The sequence below is a fragment of the Mesoplodon mirus genome, assembly GCF_964341445.2.
Source record: "Mesoplodon mirus genome assembly, chromosome: 5".
NCBI classification, from domain to species: domain Eukaryota; kingdom Metazoa; phylum Chordata; class Mammalia; order Artiodactyla; family Ziphiidae; genus Mesoplodon; species Mesoplodon mirus.
This window is the reverse complement of record NC_138980.1, coordinates 70,607,187-70,632,299: the sequence shown is the minus strand read 5'-3', so window position 1 is coordinate 70,632,299 and position 25,113 is coordinate 70,607,187. Positions and strand designations below refer to the sequence as shown.

Genomic DNA, 25,113 nt, shown 5'->3' with positions numbered 1-25,113 from the left:
TTAATTGAGACAGGCTGGAAACAAAGGAAAGTGTGTAGTATTTATTGTCAGAGATGTTAACTGTTAGGAAGAAAAAGAGAAGGGAGAATAGGAGGGCAGTGAGGGTGGACAAACTTGCAATTTTAAACAGGTTGGTTAAAAAAGTCTTCACTTTGAGAAGGAGACTTTTTTCTTTTTTCTTTTTTTCATTCTCAGTTTCTTCTTTTTTAAAAATTTATTTATTTATTTAACATCTTTATTGGAGTATAATTGCTTTATAATGTTGTGTTAGTTTCTGCTGTATAACAAAGTGAATCAGCTATACATATACATATATCCCCATATCTACTCCCTCTTGTGTCTCCCTCCCACCCTCCCTATCCCACCCCTCTAGGTGGTCGCAAAGCACCGAGCTGATCTCCCTGTGCTATGCGGCTGCTTCCCACTAGCTATCTATTTTACGTTTGGTAGTGTATATATGTCCATGCCACTCTCTCACTTCGTCCCAGCTTACCCTTCCCCCTCCCCGTGTCCTCAGGTCCATTCTCTATGACTGCATCTTTATTCTTGTCCTGTCCCTAGGTTCTTCAGAACCATTTTTTTTTTAGATTTCATATATATGTGTTAGCATACGGTATTTGTTTTTCCCTTTCTGACTTACTTCACTCTGTATGACAGACTCTAGGTCCATCCACCTCACTACAAATAACTAAATTTTGTTTCCTTTTATGGCTGAGTAATATTCCATTGTATATATGTGCCACATCTTCTTTATCCACTCCTCTGTTGATGGACACTTAGGTTGCTTCCATGTCCTGGCTATTGTAAATAGTGCTGCAGTGAACATTGTGGTACATGACTCTTTTTTTTTGCATTAAAAAATATATATATTTATTTATTATTGACTGTGTTGGGTCTTCGTTGCTGCACATGGGCTTTCTCTAGTTGCGGTGAACGGGGGCCTCTCTTTGTTGCAGTATGTGGGATTCTCATTATGGTGGCTTCTCTTGTTGAGGAGCACGGGCTCTAGGTGCATGGGCTTCAATAGTTGTGGCATGCGGGCTCAGTAGTTGTGGCGCATGGGCTTAGTTGCTCCGTGGCATGTGTGATCTTCCCAGACCAGGGCTCAAACCCATGTCCCCTGCATTGGCAGGTGGATTCTTAACCACTGCACCACCAGGGAAGCCTGTGGTACATGACTCTTTTTGAATTATGGTTTTCTCAGGGTATATACCCAGTAGTGGGATTGCTGGGTCATATGGTAGTTCTATTTTTAGTTTTTTAAGGAACTTCCTTACTGTTCTCCATAGTGGCTGTATCAATTTACATTCCCACCAGCAGTGCAAGAGTGTTCCCTTTTCTCCACACCCTCGCCAGCATTTATTATTTCTGGATTTTTTGATGATGGCCATTCTGCCAATGAGGTGATACCTCATTGTAGTTTTGATTTGCATTTCTCTAATGATTAGTGATGTTGAGCATCCTTTCATGTGTTTGTTGGCAATCTGTGTATCTTCTTTGGAGAAATGTCTATTTAGGTCTTCTGCCCATTTTTGGATTGGGTTGTTTGTTTTTTTGATACTGAGCTGCATGAGCTGCTTGTAAATTCTAGAGATTAATCCTTTGTCAGTTGCTTCATTTGCAAATATTTTCTCCCATTCTGAGGGTTGTCTTTTCGTCCTGTTTATGGTTTCCTTTGCTGTGCAAAAGCTTTTAAGTTTCATTAGGTCCCATTTGTTTATTTTTGTTTTTATTTCCATTTCTCTAGGAGGTGGGTCCAAAAGGATCTTGCTGTGATTTATGTCATAGAGTGTTCTGCCTATGTTTTCCTCTAAGAGTTTGATAGTGTCTGGCCTTACATTTAGGTCTTTAATCCATTTTGTGATTATTTTTGTGTATGGTGTTAGGGAGTGTTCTAATTTCATTCTTTTACATGTAGCTGTCCAGTTTTCCCAGCACCACTTATTGAAGAGGCTGTCTTTTCTCCATTGTATATTCTTGCTTCCTTTATCAGAAATAAGGTGACCATATGTGCGAGGTTTTATCTCTGGGCTTTCTATCCTGTTCCATTGATCTATATTTCTGTTTTTGTGCCAGTAGCATACTGTCTTGATCACTGTGGCTTTGTAGTACAGTCTGAAGTCAGGGAGCCTGATTCCTCCAGCTCCATTTTTCTTTCTCAAGATTGCTTTGGCTATTTGGAGTCTTTTGTGCTTCCAAACAAATTGTGAAATTTTTTGCTCTAGTTCTGTTAAAAATGCCATTGGTATTTTGATAGGGATTGCATTGACTCTGTAGAGTGCTTTGGGCGGTAGAGTCATTTTCCCAATGTTAATTCTTCTAATCCAAGAACATGGTATATCTCTCCATCTATTTGTATCATCTTTAATTTCTTTCATCAGTGTCTTATAGTTTTCTGCATACACGTCTTTTGTCTCCTTAGGTAGGTTTATTCCTAGATATTTTATTCTTTTTGTTGCAATGGTAAATGGGAGTTTTTCCTTGATTTCTCTTTCAGATTTATTGTCATTAGTGTATAGGAATGCAAGAGATTTCTGTGCATTAATTTTGTATCCTGCTACTTTACCAAATTCATTGATTAGCTCTAGCAGTTTTCTGGTAGCATCTATAGGATTCTCTATGTATAGTATCATGTCATCTGCAAACAGTGACAGTTTTGCTTCTTTTCCAGTTTGGATTCCTTTTATTTCTTTTTCTTCTCTGATTGCTATGGCTAAAACTTCCAGAGCTGTGTTGAATAATAGTGGTGAGAGTGGGAAACCTTGTTTTGTTCCTGATCTTAGTGGAAATGGTTTCAGTTTTTCACCATCGAGAACGATGTTGGCTGTGGGTTTGTCCTATATGGCCTTTATTATTTTGAGGTAAGTTCCCTCTGTGCCTACTTTCTGGAGGATTTTTATCATAAATGTGTGTTGAATTTTGTCGAAAGCTTTTTCTGCATCTATTGATTTGATCATATGTTATTATCCTTCAATTTGTTAATATGGTGTATCACATTGATTGGTTTGCGTATTTTGAAGAATCCTTGCATTCCTGGGATAAACCCCACTTGATCGTGGTGTGGGATCCTTTTAATGTGCTGTTGGATTCGTTTCCTAGTATTTTGTTGAGGTTTTTTGCATCTTGGTTCATCAGTGATATTGGCCTGTAGTTTACTTTCTTTGTGACATCTTTGTCTGGTTTTGGTATCAGGGTGATGGTGGCCTCGTAGAATGAGTTTGGGAGTGTTCCTCCCTCTGCTGTATTTTGGAAGAGTTTGAGAAGGTTAGGTGTTAGCTCTTCTCTAAATGTTTGATAGAATTCACCTGTGAAGCCATCTGGTCCTGGACTTTTGTTTGTTGGAAGATTTTTAATCACAGTTTCAATTTCAGTGCTTGTGATTGGTAGAAGGAGACTTTTGAACATAGACCTGAGCAAGTGAGGGAGTGAGCCATGGTGCTGCCCATGGGAAGAAATCTTAGGCAGAGGGGACAGCCTAAGCTAAGTTTCTGAGGCAGAAACCATTTGAAGCAAGGAAGCCAGTGGGGCTGAAAGAGAGTGAATGAGGTGGGAGGTGATGGGAGATGAGGGCATAGAGGTGGGGTAGAGAGGTGGAGGGCTTTGTAGGCCTTTATAGTGACATTGACTGTCATGCTGAGGGAGAATGTGATATCACTGAAGAGTTTTGAGGCAAAGAGTGACAAAACCTGATTACATTTTTAATGGATCTCTAGCTCCTATGCTGAGCATCTACTGAGGCACAGGGTGGGAAGGGCAGAAGCAAGGACACCTGGACAAGGCCATTCATCTCTTAGTGGTCAACCTCTCTGTCCATCACGACCAGTTTGAACTTGTTAGGGTCCTAAAGTCCTGCTCAGCTCTAGGGCTGCTCCTGGTGACAAGGGAGTCATGGTTTGTGTAGCCAGTCTGTCCAAAGGACTGCATTTATGAGTCATGGGGAAGAGAACTGTGTGTTGTGTTTCTAGCTGCTCCAAGGCCTTCCTGGCAGTGCCTGGGAGTAGCATGTGAGGACTCCTTCAGTAAGGGCCTGATACTATTTCAAGCCTCTCTGTGTCTGAGCAGAGTATATCAGGTTGTGGACCTTAGGGTGTGCCAGCACAAAGAACACAGTGAACACAGTGCTCAATGTCTTCCTCTTAAAAGTTGTTATTATTAGCAGTATTTTATAATTAAAGAGCTCCAGAAAATAGAGACAGGATAATATTAGTCTTATTTTATAGCTGCTTCCCCAGTATCTGGCACAGTGCCTGGTACATAACACAATGCTTAATAACTACAAAATATGGAGAAAAAAATTGAGAAAATAGAAACAGCACTATCAGAAAACTTGCACGTTGTACTCAGCACTGCATTTACCAAGCTACCTGCTCTGTGCCCTCAACTCCACCTTCCTCCTGTTAGAGTAGATGAAGTGTCCACAGTCCTGCTAAGGGCAAGTCCTCTGCTTGCCTGCTGGATCCCATCCCCTCTTGCTGCTCAGGAACTTTGCATCCAAAGTCAGTGGTCAAGTCTCAGGCAGCATGTTACTTGATCTGTCAGCAACACTCGACATAAGTTAATACTGCCTGGATCTTGACACAGTGACTTTGGTTGGCTTCTAGGACACCACTCTCTTATCTCAGTCTCCTTTGCTGGGTAAGATACTGCTCATTTTCCCATCCTTGAAATATTGCTGTGCCCGAGGGCTTGGTCCTCGGTTCATCTGTCCACATTCACAGTTGAGGTATTGCATATAGTTTACTTTAAGTAGACTGACATGTCCAAATTTATGTTTCCAGCCCCAGCCTCTCTGACCTTCAGCATCTGTATCCAGTTGCTACTTGACGTTTCCACTTGGAGATCTAATAGATAATCTCAAACCAAACGCTTGATTTCCATATCTACTCTCTCTCCAAACTGCTCCTCCCCTGGTCTTTCCTGCCTTAGAGGAACTCTCTATTATACCATTACTTGGAATCTTCCTTGACTGCTCTCTTTCTTTCACACCCCACAGGCAATCCAGTAGTAAATATTATTGATTTTACCTCCAAAATATAATAACCGTCTACTACCTCCTCAAAACCAGCTATTTCCTGTCTGAATTACTGCAGTGGCCTCCTAACTGGTCTCCCTGCTTCTGCTCTTGTCCTAGAATCGTCTGTTCCCTACACAGCAGCCAATGATCCATTAGAAAATGAGGTTGTACGATGTCACTTCTGTGCTCAGAACTGTCCAGTGGTTTCCATTCATACTCAGAGTAAAATCTAAACTCTGTACCATGGCCTCCAATGCCTTGCATGATTGACTCTGCCTATCCTGTGACCTCATCTCTACCATCTCCCCCTTATTTATTCTGCTGCAGCCACACATTTCTTTGCTGCCCCTCAAACTTGTCCAGCTTGTTCCTGAATACAGGCCTTTAACACATACTGATCTGTCTTTCTGGAATGCTTTTCACCAGGATGTCTGCAAAGCTTGCTTTCTCTTTTCCTTTAGGTCTCTGTTTACATTTCACCTTATCAGGAGGGAGGTAAGAGAGCTTGCTCTTACCTGCTCAACTACTCTGATAAGGTAAAATGTGAACAGAGACCTTACGGAAGAGAGAAAGCAAGCTAGGCAGATATTTATTCAACTTGTCTTCTCAGTTAAAGAAACTTGAATACTGACTGGGTATTTGAAAAGAAATTATTAATTTTCTTTTATGTTTGTAATTCTGTTTTAGAAAAAGAATCCTGATTTCTATTACCAGTCATGATGGAGCAGTAAACTGGAAAAAAAAAAAGAAACTATTTTCAGACGTTGGAAATAGCAGAGCACTCTGATCCTTAAGAGAAGCAAGCAGGTAAGCCACATGACAGCCCTGGCTTTTAGATTTTCCTGGAAGCACGTTTCAGTCTTCAGGGTGTGGAGAAGGACTCCGGAAGCACAGAAGGCAGTCCCAATGAGTTGAAGACACAGAGATTAGAGTTCAGGAAGGCTGAAGTGATTAGATGTTACATGGCAGAGTTCCAGAGAGAAAGGTAGTATACAGAACCAAAACCCCAAACCAAACACAAACAAAAATAGTTCAGAAGTTTACATAGGTGTCCTTTTGAATGTTCCCTGAATGCTAAGTCATGAATACATAGAGTAAAACTCTACAGACAACAGCAAGAGAGCTGCAAGCTGAACAGTTTCTAGAGCTCACCCAGAGTGGAAAGATGTTTGAGCTCTGACCATCCACAGTTGAAAATCCTTGTTGATTACCCTGGGCATTTAGTAGAGACCCAGATGTGTGTCTCTATAGTACAAGGATAATCAATCCTTATGGTAAAGCTTTTCCAGGTCCACTCTAAGAAAGTTTGAAAAGGACCAAACTCATCTGTAAGAATTTAACAGCCTGTCAGAATAAAGCAAAAAAACTCTTTAAAGGAAGACAACAAAATCTAGATGCTCACCAATATAACATGTAATGTGCCCATCATTCAATCAGAAATTACTAACACACCAAGATATAGGAGAATATGATCCATGTCAGGAGAAAGTTTAGTCAGTAACCCAGAAATGATAGAGATGATGAAATTAGGAGTTAAGGACTTTATAACAGTTCTTACTATAAATATGTACATTATGTTCAAGGATTTAAAGGAAAATACAAGCATCACGAGGAAGGAAATGAAAGATATAAAAGAGAACCAAGTGGAACTTAAAGGGTTGAAAAATATAATATTTGAAATGAAAAATTCAGTGATTGGGGATTAAAGTCACAGATAATGGAGAAAAAATGTCAGTGAACTTGCAGCACAGAAAGATTAGAGAAAAGTAAAAGGAAAATTATCTTTTAGGATACACACAAAAATGTTTGTAGATGAAATTTTATGATATCTGGGATTGGATTCAAAATTCTACAGGGTTGAGAGAAGGGAAGTAGGATGAAACAAAAATTAGCTTTGATTTGCTAATTGTTGAAGATGAGCGATTGGTCCAAAGGGTTCAGTATAATCTTCTTTCGAAATTTGCAGTTTTTAAAATTATTCATGATAAAAGTTTGAAAAATATAATCTAGTAAGAAAAAGTAGTTAGAATCTTTCTTCTGTCTAAAATGTAGCAGGAAGTAGGTCAATGAAAAATAAGTCTTCCCCTTTACAATACTTCTTATATAATGTTCTTGAAAACTCAGCTTTGCTTTGATGGGTAGAAGCTGGTACCAGATTACAAAAGCTGGGACCTCTGTAGCTAGAGATGCTTCCCTCTTATTGGGATAATGCTCTGACACCCAGGAAGAGAAATATGAGGATGCAGGAAGAAGTCGTGGCTCAGTAGGAGTACCATGGTTAACATATGGTAGCACCCACTGAATGGGGAGTATGCTTGGACTCACCTGTCTTCTATTTGCAGCCCAGGTGGGGAAATGTGATGGGTGAGTGATTGGTGCCATAAATACTTTGTTTTATCCATAAACCCAACATGTGAGTTTTTTTTTTTTTTAACCACGTCTTAGTTTGAGTTGCTATAGCAAAGTTACACAGATTGAGTGGTTTATACACAACAGAAATTTGTTTCTCACAGTTCTGGAGGCTATAAGTCTAAGATCAGGGTGCCAGCATGTTTGGGTTCTGGTGTGAGCCCTCTTTCAGGTTGCAGACTGCTTGTTGTGTTCTCACATGGCACAGAGAGGGTGAGAGAGCTCTCTGGGATATCTTTTAAAGGGCACTAGTCCTATTCATGAGGGCTCCACCCTCATGACCTAAGCACCTCCCAGAGGCCCCACTTCTAATACCATGACATTGGAACTAGGGTCTTAACATATGAATTTTGGGGGATATAAACATTCAGTCCATTGTAAAGTGCCTAGTGTTAAAGTGCTTAATTTAGTTAAATTGGAGGTGGGGCTGGTGTACTAGGGAGAATTGGGATAGACTCAACTGTGAAAGTGAAGCCACAGAACTTGCTCTGCAACAGGCTTTAATGTTCCTTTCCAACTTGAGTACCAGTGACTCTACAAAATGAACCTTTGGCTACAGACTTGCCGGTTGATTAAAAGCACCTGGGAAGCATGGTGTGCTTTTCTGTCTTTGCCGTTTGGGTCAAACCATTCTTCTCCTCATTACCTTCTGCCTATTGAGAGATCCAGCTTAGAGACTATACTCCCAGTTGTTCTCAGTTTGGGCATCTATGGGATATTCTCCAGTGGTTCAACTCTTGTGGCTCTCTTAGGCAATATCATTTAATTAGCACAGGGCCTGTACTGGGCTGTCTTTTCAGGTATTTTTTCTTTTGTGAATTTGTTGATTGAAAGTACAGACACTTTGACCCTGAATACGTTCTGACTCAATGTTTGTGAACATAAACATAATGAATGTTACACCAATATTGAATTTTTGTTAAGAAAAGCAATTGGGGGCAAATACCATTAGGACAATTTAATTAATTGATAAAATCTTGATACTGCATACATTTTTTGCCTTTTTTATTTTCGGTTTTGTTTTACTCAAAACATTCCCATCAAATTCAGATCTTTTTGATGTAAATCTTATAATTTATTGATCAAGTTTTGGTTATTTACAATATCACTGATTATAGTTCTTTCAGTTTTTTATTGTTTCCTACCAAATCTGATTATTTTACCAATAAATTTTGCAGTTTTCAGTGTTAGAAAAATCTGTAACACCGTTGGCCATGTACAATTATAGCCATTGCCAGTTTTATCTTATCTTGCTTATTTCTACTAGTAATAGTTCTTGTGAGTTAGGCAAAAGAGAGATAGTCTTTCTTGACTAGTCAGTGAGGCAATTTGGAAGGATTTCCTTGGCAATTCCAGTGGCAGACCTTGGCAGCACAAAATAGCACCGCAAAGAGGAATTCCACAGCTTCATTACGTTCACCAACACAAATAATGAGAACACGTTACTCCCCTAACTTTTTAGATTTGTATTATTACTATTCTACTATGTATCAGTATTCAGTGGTAACAAAAAATATCTTTGAAGCTATGCAATCTTATACTTTTTTTCAGAGGCAGAACTTGATTTCCTAAGGCTTCTAGTAGACTATATTTAAATGAGCAAAACCCTATGTCCCCCCCCACATACACTTTACAGTCACTTTCAATACGCACATAAGGAAAGATACAGAATGAATCTCCCCCAAACACCTCCTTTCAAAATTGGGATTTATATTACAGGTCTGTGCATCTTTTACACCAGCACATACAGAAGTTGACTTTGGCTTCCTTGCTGGTCATCTCCTCACCATTTTGTCTGCCAAGAGTGCATTCAAGAGGAGAGGAAGAGCTTTTGAAGTCAGGGTTTAATAATGTCCTGTTATAATTAGGGGAGGAGACATTAAAAGAGTGACTTGCTTACCCAAGACCCACTTCATGATGAGCATTTCTGTCCAGGAGAATTGTGTAGTTTTCACTCTGAAGATCTGTTTTGGGTAGTCTGTGAAGGTTTCATTGGGCAGGGTTTTAACACCTTCGAAGCGGTCTGATGCGTTCACAACTAACAATCCCAAGAAGATTGTAAAAGAAACCGCATGTGCTACAAATTTCATGAAAGGGCTCCTCAGGGTTCGTCCTAGCTGGAAACAAAATATATACAAGACCTGTTAATCTGGCAGCTCCAGGCAAGTTCAGGGCTCTCTTTAAAAGGCTTTTGCTGAAAGTTGAACTAGAGAATCCTCAATTTTGGACAGAAGCTGCTAATTGAACCCAGACATTTTCTCTAGAGCTTTTATGTGAGAGGCTGCTTGACCAAATCCATTTTTCTACTCACTTTAATTTTTTCTGTTTAGAAGACTTAATGGGAGTGGTAAGAGAAAGGAGTAGAACACACTAATATAACATCATTTTACAACATCAATTTATAATCTGACTGCACAGCTACCCCCAACCATGTGGATGTGAATTTTATGCTTTATAAATCTAGAAAAAAAATGTGTTTCAATAGAGTTCAGAATTTTTTTAAAAAACACTTTGGATATGCTCTGTTGCTCTTTTGTCTATTTTCTTGAGTTTTAGCTTAGATGACTTATTTTCCACATTTCTTATATCTTGGTAAATTTACTTAAAGCTATGCATTTCCCACTAGGTACTGCTTTAGCTATGTTCCTATAAATTTTGACATGTAGCATTTTCCTTGATACTCAGTTATAAATATTTTTATAATTTCCCATTTGATTTCATTTTTAACTCAGAGGTTATTTAGTTTCCAGATATACAGGACTTTTCCCCCCTTGCTTTAAAAAATCCTGTTTTTATTGCAGCATGTGTTCAGATCATAGCCTCTGTGATACTACCCTAAAACTATTGAGATTTTCTTTGTGGCCTAGTACATGATTAACTTGTGCAATTGTTCCATGTGAGCCTGAAGTGATCCAAAAGATGCCCTTTTAGGGAGTAGGTATTGGTCATATCTTCTTATCCCTGGCTTGCCATCCAAAGGCCACTTGGATCTTTGAGGACTACAATGGGGGCTGCACAGTCAGTCTTTGCTGACCCCTGTAAATGAATTCACTTGGGTCTCTTCCAGGTCACTGCTGTCACCCTCACCTAAACACCAACTCTAACCCCTCACCAGGTATACTGATAAGACAAGAGCAAAGAGGGGAGTCTTTTCTGGATCTCAGTTCCTTCTCCAGGGCAAGTGTTCAGTTATAGCCAGTGACTAGTTAATTGATGTTCATGTTCTGCCTCATTCAGGAGTCCTAGAGTGAAATGTCACCCAGCATGTAGAGTATTGGTTCAGCCAAAGATCAGCTATAGGAGTTTCTCCTGGTAAAATTTCCCTAACTATCATTATGTTCAACATAACATTTATAAATCAGATGGCTTGATAATGTTCTTTCAGTAGGCTTCAGTATGCTAATCATCCACGTTAATGGTGCCAGTAATTACTGTAACGTTCTAATGTCATAGAACCCATCTGTTGAAATTTAAAAAGATAATTTTAATCATTTCTAAAAAAAGACTGCGTTTCAAGTCTGAACATTGGAAATCCCTATTTGTGCTGGAAAGAACTTGTTCGGATTCACCTGCATTGTCAAATTGTCATATGGCACTAGAATAACTTCAGAAGTGTTTGAAAAGATGTTTACCTGAAAACTAGGGGGCCCACAAACATCTTACAAATGACATTTCTTAGTAATGTTTAACGTTACTATTTACAAAATAGGGACTGTAGATTATTTTTAGCCAGAGGTAGATGTACCAAATTCAGAATGTAGAGATTAAATATAAGGACAAATAAAATACCTTACATAAATTCAGTAAAAAAAAACAAAGACAAAAACAGAATCAAACGACGTCTCATATTGACCTATGTGATGTCAAATACATACTTTGAATTTTTCCACATTTTATCTGACTGTGTTGGCATCTTGGAGCCCCAGTTCCCAACCAAGATGCTGGGATACTTTGGTGTATACAGGCGACATTCTTAGATAGTCATTGCGTTGTTTCCTGTCACTGTGTCCTAGCTGAGGTAGTGGTGAGAGGCGAGGTAGGTTGGAGAATGACTGCAGAGTGGGGAGAGGAAAGGTTGAGGAGAGGGCAAGGGATACCAGATCTTTGTGTCCCAGCAGGGTCCCAGAAATGTCAGAAAAAGGTGGAGAACACGGAGGTAGACACAGCTCTTAAGGGATTGATGGCCAAGTTTCCCCAATCCTTTATCAGTGGGCTCTATGTAACATCTTCCATTGACTACCTGGATGAGGACCTGGGGACACTTCTCCATCTTCTCATCTAGGCAAGGCACCTGATGTCAGGAATCTGCACGCAGGTGCACCCATGCTGGCCCTGGGATTCCCCATAAGAGCTGCTTTGAGGAATTTAATGTTCTCTTTGTTCCCTCCTTCAAGTTGTTATCTTCCGGCAGAAGATGCATATGTAAAAATTATTGTATTTATTGCAGACGATAAGAAAAAACCCTGATAAGGCCCTGCAGTGGTATAGAAGGTTACCCTGGGCTCAGTCCCACTTGATTTAAGCCATAGGGAGGAAAAACGAGGTTAGGAATTGATGCACGTTTCCTATTTTTCTTCTGGGCTTGAAAGCATCTTTTTAACTGGTAAAACTTTGATAAAAGTCAGATGAGATCAAATCATTTCAGGGGTTTCCTTTTTCTTTTTCTTTTTTTTTTTGTGACATTCCATATTTATCTCAATGTTTTGAAGCAAATTATGCTTGAGGTAAACGTCCTCCTTTCACAAGGCCACCAGGTGAACCAAAAGAAAGGAAAAAGTCAACCAATATATACCAGCAGCTCTTAGCTGGGGAATCGTTAACACTGAGTCAGGTAGCAGCGTTAGGTATAAAAAGAGATGGTAGAGCTTTGGGAGACATAGTTCTTGTCCTCTTCTGCCTGAAGAGCAAAACTGGTGAGTCTGAAACATGGGCTAAAGCAACTCTGTCATTACTTGGCCCTTATGAGCTGAGAACATATCGGGAAATCCAGGCTTGCTGTACTCAGTCTCTGGCTCAAGCCCAGACTTCCTGGGTACTATTCTTTTACTCTGGGAAATAGGTGAATGTGAGAATAACTGAGTAGTGCTCCTGAATTAGCTCCAAATGAACTGCATTCTCAAGCCCTCAGGGTGGACACCTGCTTTTACTTGTTCACACACCTCTGTGTTCTATGGCACTGGGCTCTTAGCCCACAAGTGTAAGCACCTAACTGGGACGTGGTAGCCAGTTGCCCACAAGGTAGGCTATGACTGCAGTAGAGCACCCAGAGAGTTTCCAGCATCTCTCCCCAGTCTGAACTTCCAGTCTTCTTCATCAAATGCCACCCTCTCTTGCCGCCAGCTGCCAGTGGCCACAAGCAAGAGCTTAGTGTACAAGTTGTTTCTTTGTCTTACTGGACATTCCAGGGACACAAAATGTCAGTCAGACAAGTCTCTGAACAGAGGAGAGGAAGCTGCAGCCATGGGGCCAAACTTCCCTGCAATCATTACTTCTAGAATATTCCAGAAGGCACCATAGGTCTCACCCCTACATTCCATGGTGGCATCAGTCTCTTGAATTTACCTGGGTCCCCAGAAAGTCCGGGATTCCTACCCCGTCCACACGTCCTTTTTTTTGCATCACATCTGCATGATATTGGCCAAGATTGTTCTCAGACCTACTGAAAGTCTAAAAAATTTAGTCAGCAACTGGCATATCATCTCTTTCTGAATGTTTCCCCAGGCAGGTAGAGGCAAACCAATTTGCCGGTGTTGCTTAGTTCCAGTTCCCTGGAAGCTGTCACATTTAGTTTTACAGCGAAAGTGAGGATTGGCAGTGTTTGGCTGTTATTTTAACGATTGATGTCCTAGAATTAGTTTGTGGCTTAGAGAGTGTGGAGGCAGCATCCCTGTCCATCTCTGGATGAAGGCAATGATCTAACTTGCAGTACAGACTAGATAATACTACTATGGAAACAAGTGCCTAAAACCAATGACCAGCACTAATCCAGTTTTCAATCTGGTTAGTCTTTTTTCACTCACTGTGCTTTTTCCAGCTCATGATAAGGGACAGAAAAAAATAGCCTTACCCTACATATGTATCATTTGGGGAATACCGATTTAGAAATCTGTGTCATGGTAGAGTGCCATAGAAACAAAATCCTCAATAGATAGGAGGTTGAACACCACAAATATTCAGTATGAGGACTTTTATTTTTAACACTATCCTACAGAAGAAGGAGTTTGAGTCCTAATTTCTTTCTCTGACACCCCTCCTACTCTGGCAGTCAGTTCCTTGCCTGCCTGGTTAGGTGGCCTCATTAGCAGATCTGAAGTCTTGGGCCCATCGTCCTGGCATGAGTTCTGTCTTGGTGGAGTTGACAAGAGGATCCATTCATTGATGACACTTTTATTAACTGCCTTAGCTGATCAGATTCCCTGTGGAACTAATCTCCCTGTAGTCATATTTCTTCTACTGAATGTTGATTACCTAAGCTTAATTGCTTTTTTTTTTACTATATCACAAAGTAAATGCAGCTTTGGAAACTTTAATGACCAGTTAACTTACGAAACATATTTCAGAGTTTCGACATGATTTGTTTTTATAGGCGCTAGCTCTTGCCTGAAGCTGGAGTGACTGCTGATGCCTGTTGTGGCTTTGGGTCCAATGGGCTGTAGGGAGGGTGGAACAGGAGGTGCGGCAGCTTGGCTCTTGCAGGTTCCACTCCTTCCGTTACAGGCAGGCACCAGACACTCCCCCTTCCTGCGAGAAAAGAACCCAGCTTTGCGCCTTTCCGGCTCTCCTCCTTTTTCCTTTGTCTTTTTTCCTTCTAGTGACCTAATTAGCTGCCCATGTGGGCCAGAACCCAGACGAGGAAGCCAGGAAACCAGGAAGATGTTGAGATGGGTCTGCAGTGCCCCAGTATGAGAAGGCTTTGACTCTCAGCTCCTAGTTGTTTCTCTTTTCTGAACCTGCTTATGAGTGTGTGCATCATAATGTACTTGAGAGAGTGAAATGAGGTGTTGCATGAAAAGGGCTTAGCAGAAAGAAAGTACTCAGTAAATGTTGGCTATTCCTATTATCATTATTGTAATTATTTATGGGTTTGGAGGCCGTGTTTAGGACATTGCATAGTTAGAAAAGGAAAAGTGCCTTTATTCCCCCTTTATTCTGTTGATCAGATTATGCCTTGTGTATATAAAAGTTTCCATTTTATCACTCCTCTGTCTTTTAAGAAAATGATTTAAAGAAGCAAATCTTAGCATTTTCCCTCTTAAGTGGTTTTCTACTTTTGTTGGGTCTCTCAGGGCTATTTTCTTTAAATGTGGGAAATGGTCAGCTGCATATTTGGACAAAATGGACTTTAGGTTATGCTAAGTAGAGAGAAGAAATAACCACAAAGACATGCACCTTAAGCAGTCTGTACCTTGCTGCACGGAGCAATCCAATAGGCTATGGCGAGAAAAGGGAGGCCTAGGGAGACTCCAAAGACAGCCAGGAATTTCACAGCGATAGACTGTTGACGTAAGCCTGAGAGATTTTCATACCACATGGTAAGCAATTGCTGTTGACAGTTAGGATGAGCAACGAACTGTAAAAACAAAACAAAAACAAAAACAAAATGCAAACAGGAAAATGGCATCAGTAGCACTTGAACAGTATATGACCTATGAGTAGCTCAGTGCTGACATGTTCCCCTGGGGAGGGTGGCCTGGGTGTTCGAGCCAGAGCAGCTAGGTCAGGTACCTGCTGGGCCCTTCTGACTTGGGCATGCTGGGGGCCTCTGTACTATGAGCCCTCATAAGACTGGCCTTCATAGGACTGGCTGCATCAGGGCTTGGTAAACTGAGGGCCTTGAGAAGTCTCAGGCACAGAAAATGACAGCTTCTGGGTAGATGCTTGTCTCCAACCCAAGGAGACTTACCTCTGGGCAGAGTTCATATGGGAGTCAACATATTGGAATGGATGGAGCATGAATGGGATTTTAGAGTCGACATGCGTTTGAATTTTGCTCTACCATTTACTAGCCAGGTGGCCTTGGGCCAGCTACTTCACCTCTCTGAGCATCAATATTGTCGTCTGCAAAACAGAGCCTGTCACATTGTCTTGTAGGGTTAAATGAGATATTGTAGAAAAGTTCCTCTCTCTTTTCCTATGTTGTCTAAGAAAAAGTTCTTGCAGTGGAGTTTCCAGAGGACATGTTAAAACTCCTCAGTATTTCCCCACTGGATTTCAGTGGTATTTGGCTTGGATCCCTGTTGCTTATTGTAGCATGCTGGAGAGCTGACACATTGTATCCCCATGCAGTAGCTTCTCACTGCCACCTCCCTCTCTTGGATCTGCCTTGCCCTCATGCCAGGTTACAAGGTGGGCCTTTTGTGGACATTTTGTATTGTTGACCTCACCCTTCTTGATATATGTTAGACTAGGGTTGAAACCCAGACTTAAACTGGGTCCATTAGGTTTTCTCAGCTAGCTATTTTTTTTTTATTCCTCTTTTTATTTATTTATTTATTTTTATACATCTTTATTGGAGTATAATTGCTTCACAATGTTGTGTTAGTTTCTGTTGTACAACAAAGTAAATCAGCCATGTGCATACATATATCCCCATATCCCCTCCCTCTTGAGCCTCCCTCCCACCCTCCCTATCCCACCCCTCTAGGTTGTCCCAAAGCACCAAGCTGATCTCCCTGTGCTATGCGGCTGTTGTCCACTAGCTATCTATTTTACATTTGGTAGTGTATATGTGTCAGTGCTACTCTCACTTCGCCCCAGCTTCCCCCTCCCTGCCATGTCCTTAAGTCCATTCTCTATGTCTGCATCTTTATTCCTGCCCTGCCACTAGGTTCATCAGTACCATTTTTTTTTAGATTCCATATATATGCATTAGCATATGGTATTTGTTTTTTTCTCTTTCTTACTTCACTCTGTATGACAGACTCTAGGTCCATCCACCTCACTACAAATAACTCAATTTTGTTTGTTTTTATGGCTGAGTAATATTCCATTGTATATATGTACCACATCTTCTTTATCCACTCCTCTGTTGATGGACACTTAGGTTGCTTCCATGTCCTGGCTATTGTAAATAGAGCTGCAATGAGCATTGTGGTACATGTCTCCACATAATTTTGAATTATGGTTTTCTCAGGGTATATTCCCAGGCTACTTGAGACTGTGATTGAGAGAGGCAGTCTTTTAATTTACTGAGGAGTTAACATGTAACCTTCAGGAATCTGGGCAGCTACCTTCCACTGTGTAGACTAAGTAGCAAAACAAGCCAGTTAAAAAGAGAGAAAGAAGAATGAAGTTGTATAGAAAGAGGTTCTGTAGTGTCCTACCCTCTCTGAGGTCCAGCGCCACTCTGCACACATGGTCCACAAGACACCCCTAGATTCATATATAGCATCTTCCTTTTTCTGATTGATTCAGCAGGTTGACTTGAGTTGCTGTAACCAAACATCCTTTTTCTGCAAATGTTTGGTGCTACTTGGCCATTTATTTTTAGTTGATTCTGAGTCTTGGCCAGTAGAAACTGGTAATAGGCAATATGTAAGTAACATTTATGGGAATAAAGTTTACACTTGAGAAAATTATGCTCATTAGTTTATTTCCTCCCTGTGACAAAGGGAAGCCATTATTTGCTTTAGGCAGCCTGCTCTTTGGCCCTGTCAGGATAGCCATATGCCGTAGGAGCTGGGACGCCTGGACTAGAGCAGATAGACTGGGGATTCTTCAAAGAGACTGCATTTTCAGTGGATTACCCTGGATCATAATGTCCCAATTTTCATCCCATTTGCCTCATTGGGTATTAAGAGGATATATGCAGCAATCTCTGGGAAATGCAAAACATTCCCTTTTCATTATAAGAACAATATAAATAGAGCTATTTAAAAAATTCTCAACGCAGATGGCAACATCTTCTTGTTTCCAGTTTCTGGGAACTCACAGTAGCCACCAAATGATTTGCGAGGATGCTATCAAAGCTTTATTTGGCCCTGCAGCAGCCCCTGGTGATACTGTTACTCAATCATTAGCTGCAAATGAGGCTTTTTTGAGGTAGCATTATTGGATTCATGTCAACCATTGTGGTTTTTCCCTTCAAGAACAAGAGCAACAGATTCTCCTCAACCCAGGTAGGAACCCTCAGGCCATCATATGCTTTCCTGTGCCCTTTCTGGCTCACAACAAAGTGGAGCAAACAACAGAACATCATGCACATGTTTCAGTAATTCTCAGAGCCTGATCACAGCAAGTCGTCCCATTGCAGGTCAACTTTCAGGCATGGGGGGGCAGTCGGTTTTGGTTTTCAACAGTTAGCCTTTCCTCGGTGCTGAAATGGTCCTGCTCTGGAGAAACACACAGTCTCATGAAGTAGCGGAAGACCACTTGGCTCGCTCCCTGCACTGTAGCTGCTCTGGAAGGACTCCTGACCCCTGCCTTTGGCCCTGCTGTAGCTGCTCTGGAAGGACTGCTCTGGAAGGACTCCTGACCCCTGCCTTTGGCCTCTTTGTCTTTATCTGGGGAGAGCCCCTCCATGCTTCTTCTGCTGCCTCCTGCGGACAAATCAGCAAAACAAATTGGGCAGCAGAGCAGGAGGGGAAGAATTCTGAGAGAGAACACAGTGGGAACAATTCCCACTCGCCCTTACCTGCCTCAGAGGACAGTGGTCCCGACTAAAACAGGGGGGTCTCTCTTGAGACTCTGTCCTCTGATTAGACCTTTGTTAATTTCCACAGTGGTCTTTCTTCCTCCGTAATAAAGCAACCTAGCTCCAAACATGCTATTTATTTGTAGACAGACTTTATAATATAATACTCCCAGTAAGCTGATGGCAGCTGACAGCTGAAGCCCAGATTGTTATTTATCTTTATGTGGGCACTTTTCTGTATTGGTAGCAGGACTTCGAAGATAACTTCATGACGCACAGTTCAATGTGTATCAGAGGATTTTTCTCCACTGTGCTTTTGAAGCACAGAGAAACATCATTCCTGATCCAAGGAAGATGAGAGTAACGTGAGGCACACCATCAAGACACAAAGAACACCCTAACCAGAAGGGCACTCAGTCAGGGCAGGGGCAGGGGGAGGATTTTTAAAAGCAGGGTCAGAGAGGAACAGAGGAAGGAAAGCCCACAGCCAGATAGAACAGAATGGGAACTCAGAAAATCAGTGTTGTCTTGGGCCAGATTTCTTTGGCATCTGGCTCACAAAAGGATGGAATTATCTGGATCCTAACAAGGGGATTGCCCAGGCCATTCCTGCCCCTAAGCCATTCTGGACTGAGAGCATGGTACACATTTATGAAAGTTCTTCAAGGGAAGAACTGGTTTGACCACCTCAGCTTTCCCATGATTCTCTCTTCCTAGTAGGGAGTAATGGCCTGGAGCTGAGACTGTTAAGGTAGGCTTGCATGGAGCAGAGCAGCCTCTCAGGAGAGCACACGTCAGACCATACCCACAGCTGGGATGGACTGTTCCAGAAGACTGGGTGGGGTGGGGAGCTAAGAAGTTAAATTGCGAAGAGGGATAGGCGGGAGCTCTGAGACAGACTTCCCTATAATATGGAGGAGGAGACTGGAAAACAGGACCTGAGAGTCAGGAGGGCCTAGAATTCATGTGGCTGCTGGTTCTTGAGTCCATCTCAAGCCAGGTATCCTGGTGGCATGTTTGACCAGCCTTCATGTTTAGTATAACAACATTTGTACCCAAAGCTGGTTTTTTGTTAATATCTCACCTAAACTTCCTATTCCTCCCAGACCCTGGTGACTTAGTGAGAATATAATGCTGGCATATGGGAACTTTTGGGCATATTGGCCAAATCTTGGCTCTTACTTTGCTTTCCGTTGGTCCATGTGCTACTATTTTTCTTTTATAGCCTGAAGGAAAATTATCCCCTTCACTCTTTTCCCTGCTTTATATTCATTTATAAGGAAATATCTGATATTTTAAGAATAGATAGTTGTTGAAGAGCTATCAACATTCCTTAACTAACTACTGAGTATTTTTAGGGCTGTTTCATGGAATATTAACACCCTTGGGCCATATATTCATATTACAACAGGGCTAAGACTATCCTGATGGGGGGTGTTTAAGCGTGTGGACTGGTACATGGCTGCTTGGGTTCAAGTCCGGGCCCTGCCACACGCTGGCCATATGCTCTTCGATCATTGACTCTTTCCATGCTTAACTTCCTTTTTCTGTAAAATGAGGCTAATAATGAAGATTGAGTGAGTAAGTATTTGTAAAGTGCTTAGGACAGTACCTGGCAAATAGTAAGCGCTGTATTAGTATTTGATACATAAAAATAAGCCCGTGACTCTCCTTTCCTTTCCTTTTTTTTCCTTTCCCTCTTCCTCTTGTTTCTCTGTCCTCCTCCCCACTTCCCTGAGGTTCTACTCCACCCTCCTTATCTTTATTCTGACTTCCACGTTGTTTTGGCAGATTTTCTTGAAGTGTTGTTGCCTTTGGAAAGGTTCATGTAGCCTGACAGGTGCGTGAGGCCACTCCCTCTCTACCCAATACCTCCCTCCTTATCCTCCAATGAAAGCGCTTTATCCAGGCAATTAGGTAAAAATGGGCTGGTCTCTGCTAGGGCAGTCAGGGTCACCATCCAGTCCGTTCAGCTCCATGTTGATGCTCCGCCTCCACTCTGGAGCCCTCCATCAGTGAGGCTCAGTACAGGTTCCTGAACCTGCAGAAGTACTTCTCCTCCATCCTTGATGCCCCTCCCCTCCTCCACCTTAAAAGCTGTTAAATCCTGCATTTCCCGTTTAGTGGGGAAGGGAAGAGGGCTACATCTGAGCTGAGACTTTGAGGCTGCATGATTTCCATAATCCTTAAACACAGATTTTTTTCTCTGACACTGGGCCTCATTTACAGAATAATGAGATGTGGCAATGCATGATTTGATAAGCTGAAGAATAAATTAGCTGGAGAAAAATTTATGAAATCCAATGCTTATAGAGAAAATGACTTATTTTATACAGATAAACCATCAAAGGCTGATGTCCAATGTGACTGTGGTCAAGATTTTCCACTTAGCTCATCACTAGCCTTTCCATGTAGATATCTTTTTTTCCTCCCTCTGGAAACTATCTACATAGGCAAAAAGAGACAGATACTGTACCCGTTGTCAAGTGGCTGTTCTTAGTGTGGACAGTCAGACTGAATTAGTATAGTTCTGTGGTGCCACTTCCTGTTTGGTGCATCTCATAGGATTTGGTTCAATGGTGCTAATGTTCTTCCCTCCCGTTTTGTCTTGGCAAAGCTCTCAAGTCATGGAAGTTGACGAGGGAAGAAGAGGAATGGAAATGTCAGTTGTTGACTAGTTTAGTTTGTTGGTTTGTCCATTCATTCATTCATTCATTCATTCAACATATTTTTCCTCACTGCTGCCCCTTACCAGGCACTGTGCTCAGCACTGGAAATACAGAGAAGTTGCAATCCTTGTTCACAGGGAGCTCTCAGCTCTGTGAGTCTGTGCATGGAATAGGGCTGAGCAGTAACACCCTCCAGTTTACGGAGTAAGCCTTCCATGAATGAATGAACACCAAATGCTCATCCCATTAGTGTGCTTTCTCCTGGGTCCCACCCTCTTGTGAGACCTATGACTGAGAGCCCCACATCCTTGGCACAGCTAGTTGCTTTGTCTACACTGCTAACTTAACCTTCAGACTCTTCTCTGTGCAAGCAGTTAGCGGAGTGGTTACATGCACAGGCTCTGAGGCTGGACCATCCTGGTTCAAATCCCAGATACGACATTTTCTAGCTGTGTGACCCTGGGCAAGCCACTTCACTGCTCCTAGCTTCGTGGTCTACAAGAGAGGAAAACGTGCTGGGTGCTCAGTACATGGCCTGGTACTTGCAGTTTAAGGTGGGCATTGGTGTTACTGCTGCTGCTGTTCCTACTACCACTTCTGCTCCCCCTCCAGGGCTTAAAATAGTTCTCTTTGCTCTTCCCTTTGCTGAGTTTATCCATCAGCAGAGTGTTGAGTGACCATGTGATTTTAGAGTTAAACATTCCTGAAGAACTTAGTATGCTTGATTACAGTAAAAAAGAAAGCAGAAGTTGCCATTGTTTTATTAAGTTTTAAATCAATGGAGCATTCTAGTATGGAACCAACATTGCCACCACGCTCACTGAACCTATTTATTTAGCCATGCAGCTCCTGAGCGGCCAGTACAAGAGTATAATCCCTGATAGTTCTGGGTAAATGGTGGTGGAGAATGAGAAGGAAAAGGTGTGGGGCTTGGAGCTTTGAGTGGGTAGCCCCACAATTCATACCTCTTTCAAGTAGCCTCTAAGCATGGGCAGTAGACAAAGTAAAATGTTTTAAAATCACAGCTTGAGTGTTTTTTTACTGTTAATAATTTAGGACCTAGTATATGAAGGAACTTTGGTTATGTTATCTGTAATCTTCACAATAACCCTCCCCAAAATGGATGTATTATCTACATCCTCATATACAAATGAGGATGTATTATCAACCCCGTCTTGCAGTTGAGGAAACTGAGGCTGGGTCAATTAAAGTCCCACAGCTAGAGAATGGTGTAGTCAGGGTTCCAGCTCAGGTCTGTCTGATTCCAAAGCCTGAGGTCTTTTCATGTGTAAGCTCCCTCTGAAATTCTCTTGATTTGGTTGGCTTGGACTCTAGCCCTTCCCAGTCTTAGTTCTTTGCCATAAATAAAACAGTAAAAGCAAACACTTATTGAGCACTCATATGGATCAGGCCCTGTGCTGAGCACATTATAAACATTGTCTCATTTAATCCATTATGCCCATTATAGACCTGATGGCACTGTGACTGTCAGAACCAAAGTGGACATTTCTTAACCACTTCCTTATACCGCCTCTCTCAACTGACGTTTCCTGCGTCTTTTCTGGATCAGGTCTCTGGCATATTCTATCTGCCAAGCAGGAGGGCCTCTCTGTGAGCCTACAGATTTCACATGTGCTGCAGAGATGCTCATACCCCCAGCCAGAGTTTTAGTTGTCTCCTTTCACCCTGTGGCAGTGGGCTGTGTCCTCTTGGAGAGGACAGTTGATCTCTGACTTCCTTCTCCAGAGTAGTAGATGTTTTATGATAATCCCACATCCACTCCATTTGCACTGTTTGGGTTGGATGGGAGGATGGAGGGTTAGGGTTAGATGGAGGGGATTTTGGTTGGGGAGAAAGAAAGCAAGTGAAAGGGAGGGAAAGGAAGGAAACAGAAGAACAGAGCAGAGGAAGGGAGAGTAAGAGATAGAGTTTAAAACCTGACTTCCAGCTGCTGTTCCAGCTTCTGCTCATTTCCTCCCCATCCCTAGTCTCTGGCCAAACTCCAGCAAAGCTGTTCTCAGAGCCTTCCCAAGCTTGACCATCTCTGAGCCTCTGGTCAAGGTATTGCTGCAACCTGGAGTGCTTTCCTTCTCATCCCCCCATAGCCAAGTTTTGTCCAGCTCAATAACTGTCTCTTCCGTGAAAGTTTACCCTGCCCATTCAGGTGAGAATCTTTCTTTCTCTTCTCTCAAGTCATTTGTAGTCTCTCCCGTTAATCATAGTTATAATGCCTGTATAACCCTCTACTGGAGAGAAAACCCCTCTGGAGGGCTCTTGTGGTCCTTAGGGTGGTGCTCAATGCGTGGGTACTCAGGCAGTGTCGTCTGAACTAGTGAATGGTGCAGCAAGAAGTTCTCCGAGTTCAGACTGCAAACCTGGTGCCATCTAGAGGACCAGAGTGGCCTTCCAAACATGGTCCCTGTGGTGTGGCAGAGTCCAGCACTTGTGGCCATGTGACCACATCTGGAAGACGCACATGGGTACAAGAGGCTGAAAGTTTGCTTGCTCTCCAGGAGACATGATGAGCAGATAGATGACTGAATTCATGTCTCCACTGAAGTTATTCTCACTGCAGAAGAGCCAGGAGATTGGAAAACGACGCCAACAGTAGCAGCGACAACAGCTTCTTCATTCCCAGAGGTAACTGAGCTATAGGAGTTCAAAGGTCTCACCGGGAAAAAATTCACACCACCATCTGCAGGAGGCGCCCAAGAGCGGAGCCAGGGAGGCAGGCAAGGATTGGAGCTCAGCTCTTGGGGAGTTCTGCTGCTGTGTTTCACGTGCCTTGCCTCCACACCTGCCTCCCTCTCCTCACCTGTTCTGCAGCGCTGTCTTCAGAATCCCCCATTTGCTAACTGAGTGTGTTTTAAACACTCCCCTCTTTGCTGGGAGATTCCATTTGGATGCCTGCACAGATGGCTCTCGCTCGGTTCCAGCTTCCCCTACCTTCTCTTCCACTTGTGCATCTGCTAGCCCAGCCAACCCGGGTGTGTTCTTGGTTATTTACATAGCAGAGGGTCCTGCCTGGTAGCTGCTGATTGAGTCATTCTGGAAGTCTGCAGGGCAGCAAGAGGAGATGGGCACTTCTGAAGACTCTTCGCGCCCACAGAGACAGAGATTTGATATCATCTTTTCAGTTGAGTAGTTTGCTTGTTGTTCCCAAAGATAACTCTCTGTTCCTGTTTCCCAGGGACAGCAGGACGTGAAAAATTCCTCGACCTCAAATTAATCAAACCTTGAATTTTCCGGGTCAATAGGGATTCCTTACACAAATGCCCCAAATTGGTAGGTTCTGAGGACTGTATCTGTGACTCAGCAGCATCTCTCTTGCCAGGGAAAGAATGATTTTCTCATGAAGCAGCCTGTGCTTCAGTCTTTTGGGTGCAGTGACCCAAACAAATGGTTCTGGGCTTCTCCCAGAGCTATGAGCGAGCCATTTCCTGAGTGCAGACACAGTGGCAGCGGGCCTTGGCTTGCCCTCCTGGAGGCGAATGCTGACTGTGTGATTTTCCAGTGCTCCCGGGAGTCCTCCCACAGCACTGAGCCCTGAGGGTGTTGGTGAAGTGACTTGGTTTCCAGTCTGGCTGTGTTGTCATGGCCAGAGTCACACTGCGTGGACGCAGCTGGCTCCAGCTGGCTCCAGATGACTGCCTCTGCTCTTTCACAGTGTCACAAAGAGGCCACTCTCCATACCTGGGCAGTGCCTGTCTCCACCCCACTCAGGGCTGTGCCCTAGCCTGAAGCTAAAGGAGAAATGGAAGCAGCTTCTAGCAAACCTTCTTGGATTATCTTTAACTACTCACATTCCTGATCCCTCCCTTTCACCCAAACTGCTCTACATACTGTTACTAAACATGGCCTGTGTAGTAGCCCTCATGCCTGTTTCAAGGAAGGTCCATCTTGCTTCTCTCTGATTCAGTTCCTAATCAACCTTCAACATCCAAGTTTCTCTTTACTTTCAAGTCCTACCAAGTCCTTCAGCCCCCTGAGATACCTTGTACTCTTCTGGGTCTTGTTGTACAGCCAACTCACTTGACAGTCATGGTCATGGGTCAAGCTGTGAATAGCTGTATTATTGTGTTTACATCTGATCTCTTCTGCTATTTTTAAGCTCTTTGAGGGGATCAACTGTGTTTGTATCCCCAGGAGTGTGCAGCCTTATGTTTTGCACATAGTAGGTACTCAGTAAACATATTTTGAGTGATAAATTGTACTCTTCCGAAGCCTCTAAGATCTGCTCCATCATTTTCTCTGTGACTCATATTCCCAGAATGATTTCTAAATATAACACATCCTCTCTTACTCTCAGGATCTGATGAACATTTAACTGTCTTCATGTCTTTAGTAGAGGGCAGACAGGGAGAGATGATGAAAACTAAACCAGGCTC

The 25,113-nt window shown here is 42.4% G+C and overlaps 2 protein-coding genes across 6 annotated transcripts in view; one reads left to right on the top strand and one right to left on the bottom strand.

Annotated features, from left to right (window-relative positions):
- Positions 1 to 25,113, top strand: part of LOC309805790 (uncharacterized protein) — a 460,110-nt gene that overhangs the window by 59,888 nt on the left and 375,109 nt on the right. For all 5 annotated transcript variants that reach the window (XR_014294304.1, XR_014294305.1, XR_014294306.1 and 2 more), the window contains one exon: positions 5,702 to 5,821. The gene's annotated coding sequence lies outside the window, so the exon portion shown is untranslated. The remainder of the gene's footprint in view (positions 1 to 5,701; positions 5,822 to 25,113) is intronic.
- Positions 1 to 25,113, bottom strand: part of TRPC7 (transient receptor potential cation channel subfamily C member 7) — a gene marked incomplete at both ends in the record, with an annotated part of 124,448 nt that overhangs the window by 42,818 nt on the left and 56,517 nt on the right. Inside the window, 2 exons of the mRNA XM_082623993.1 lie at positions 9,324 to 9,540; positions 14,829 to 14,993. Coding sequence (XP_082480119.1) covers positions 9,324 to 9,540; positions 14,829 to 14,993 — 382 coding nt within the window. The remainder of the gene's footprint in view (positions 1 to 9,323; positions 9,541 to 14,828; positions 14,994 to 25,113) is intronic.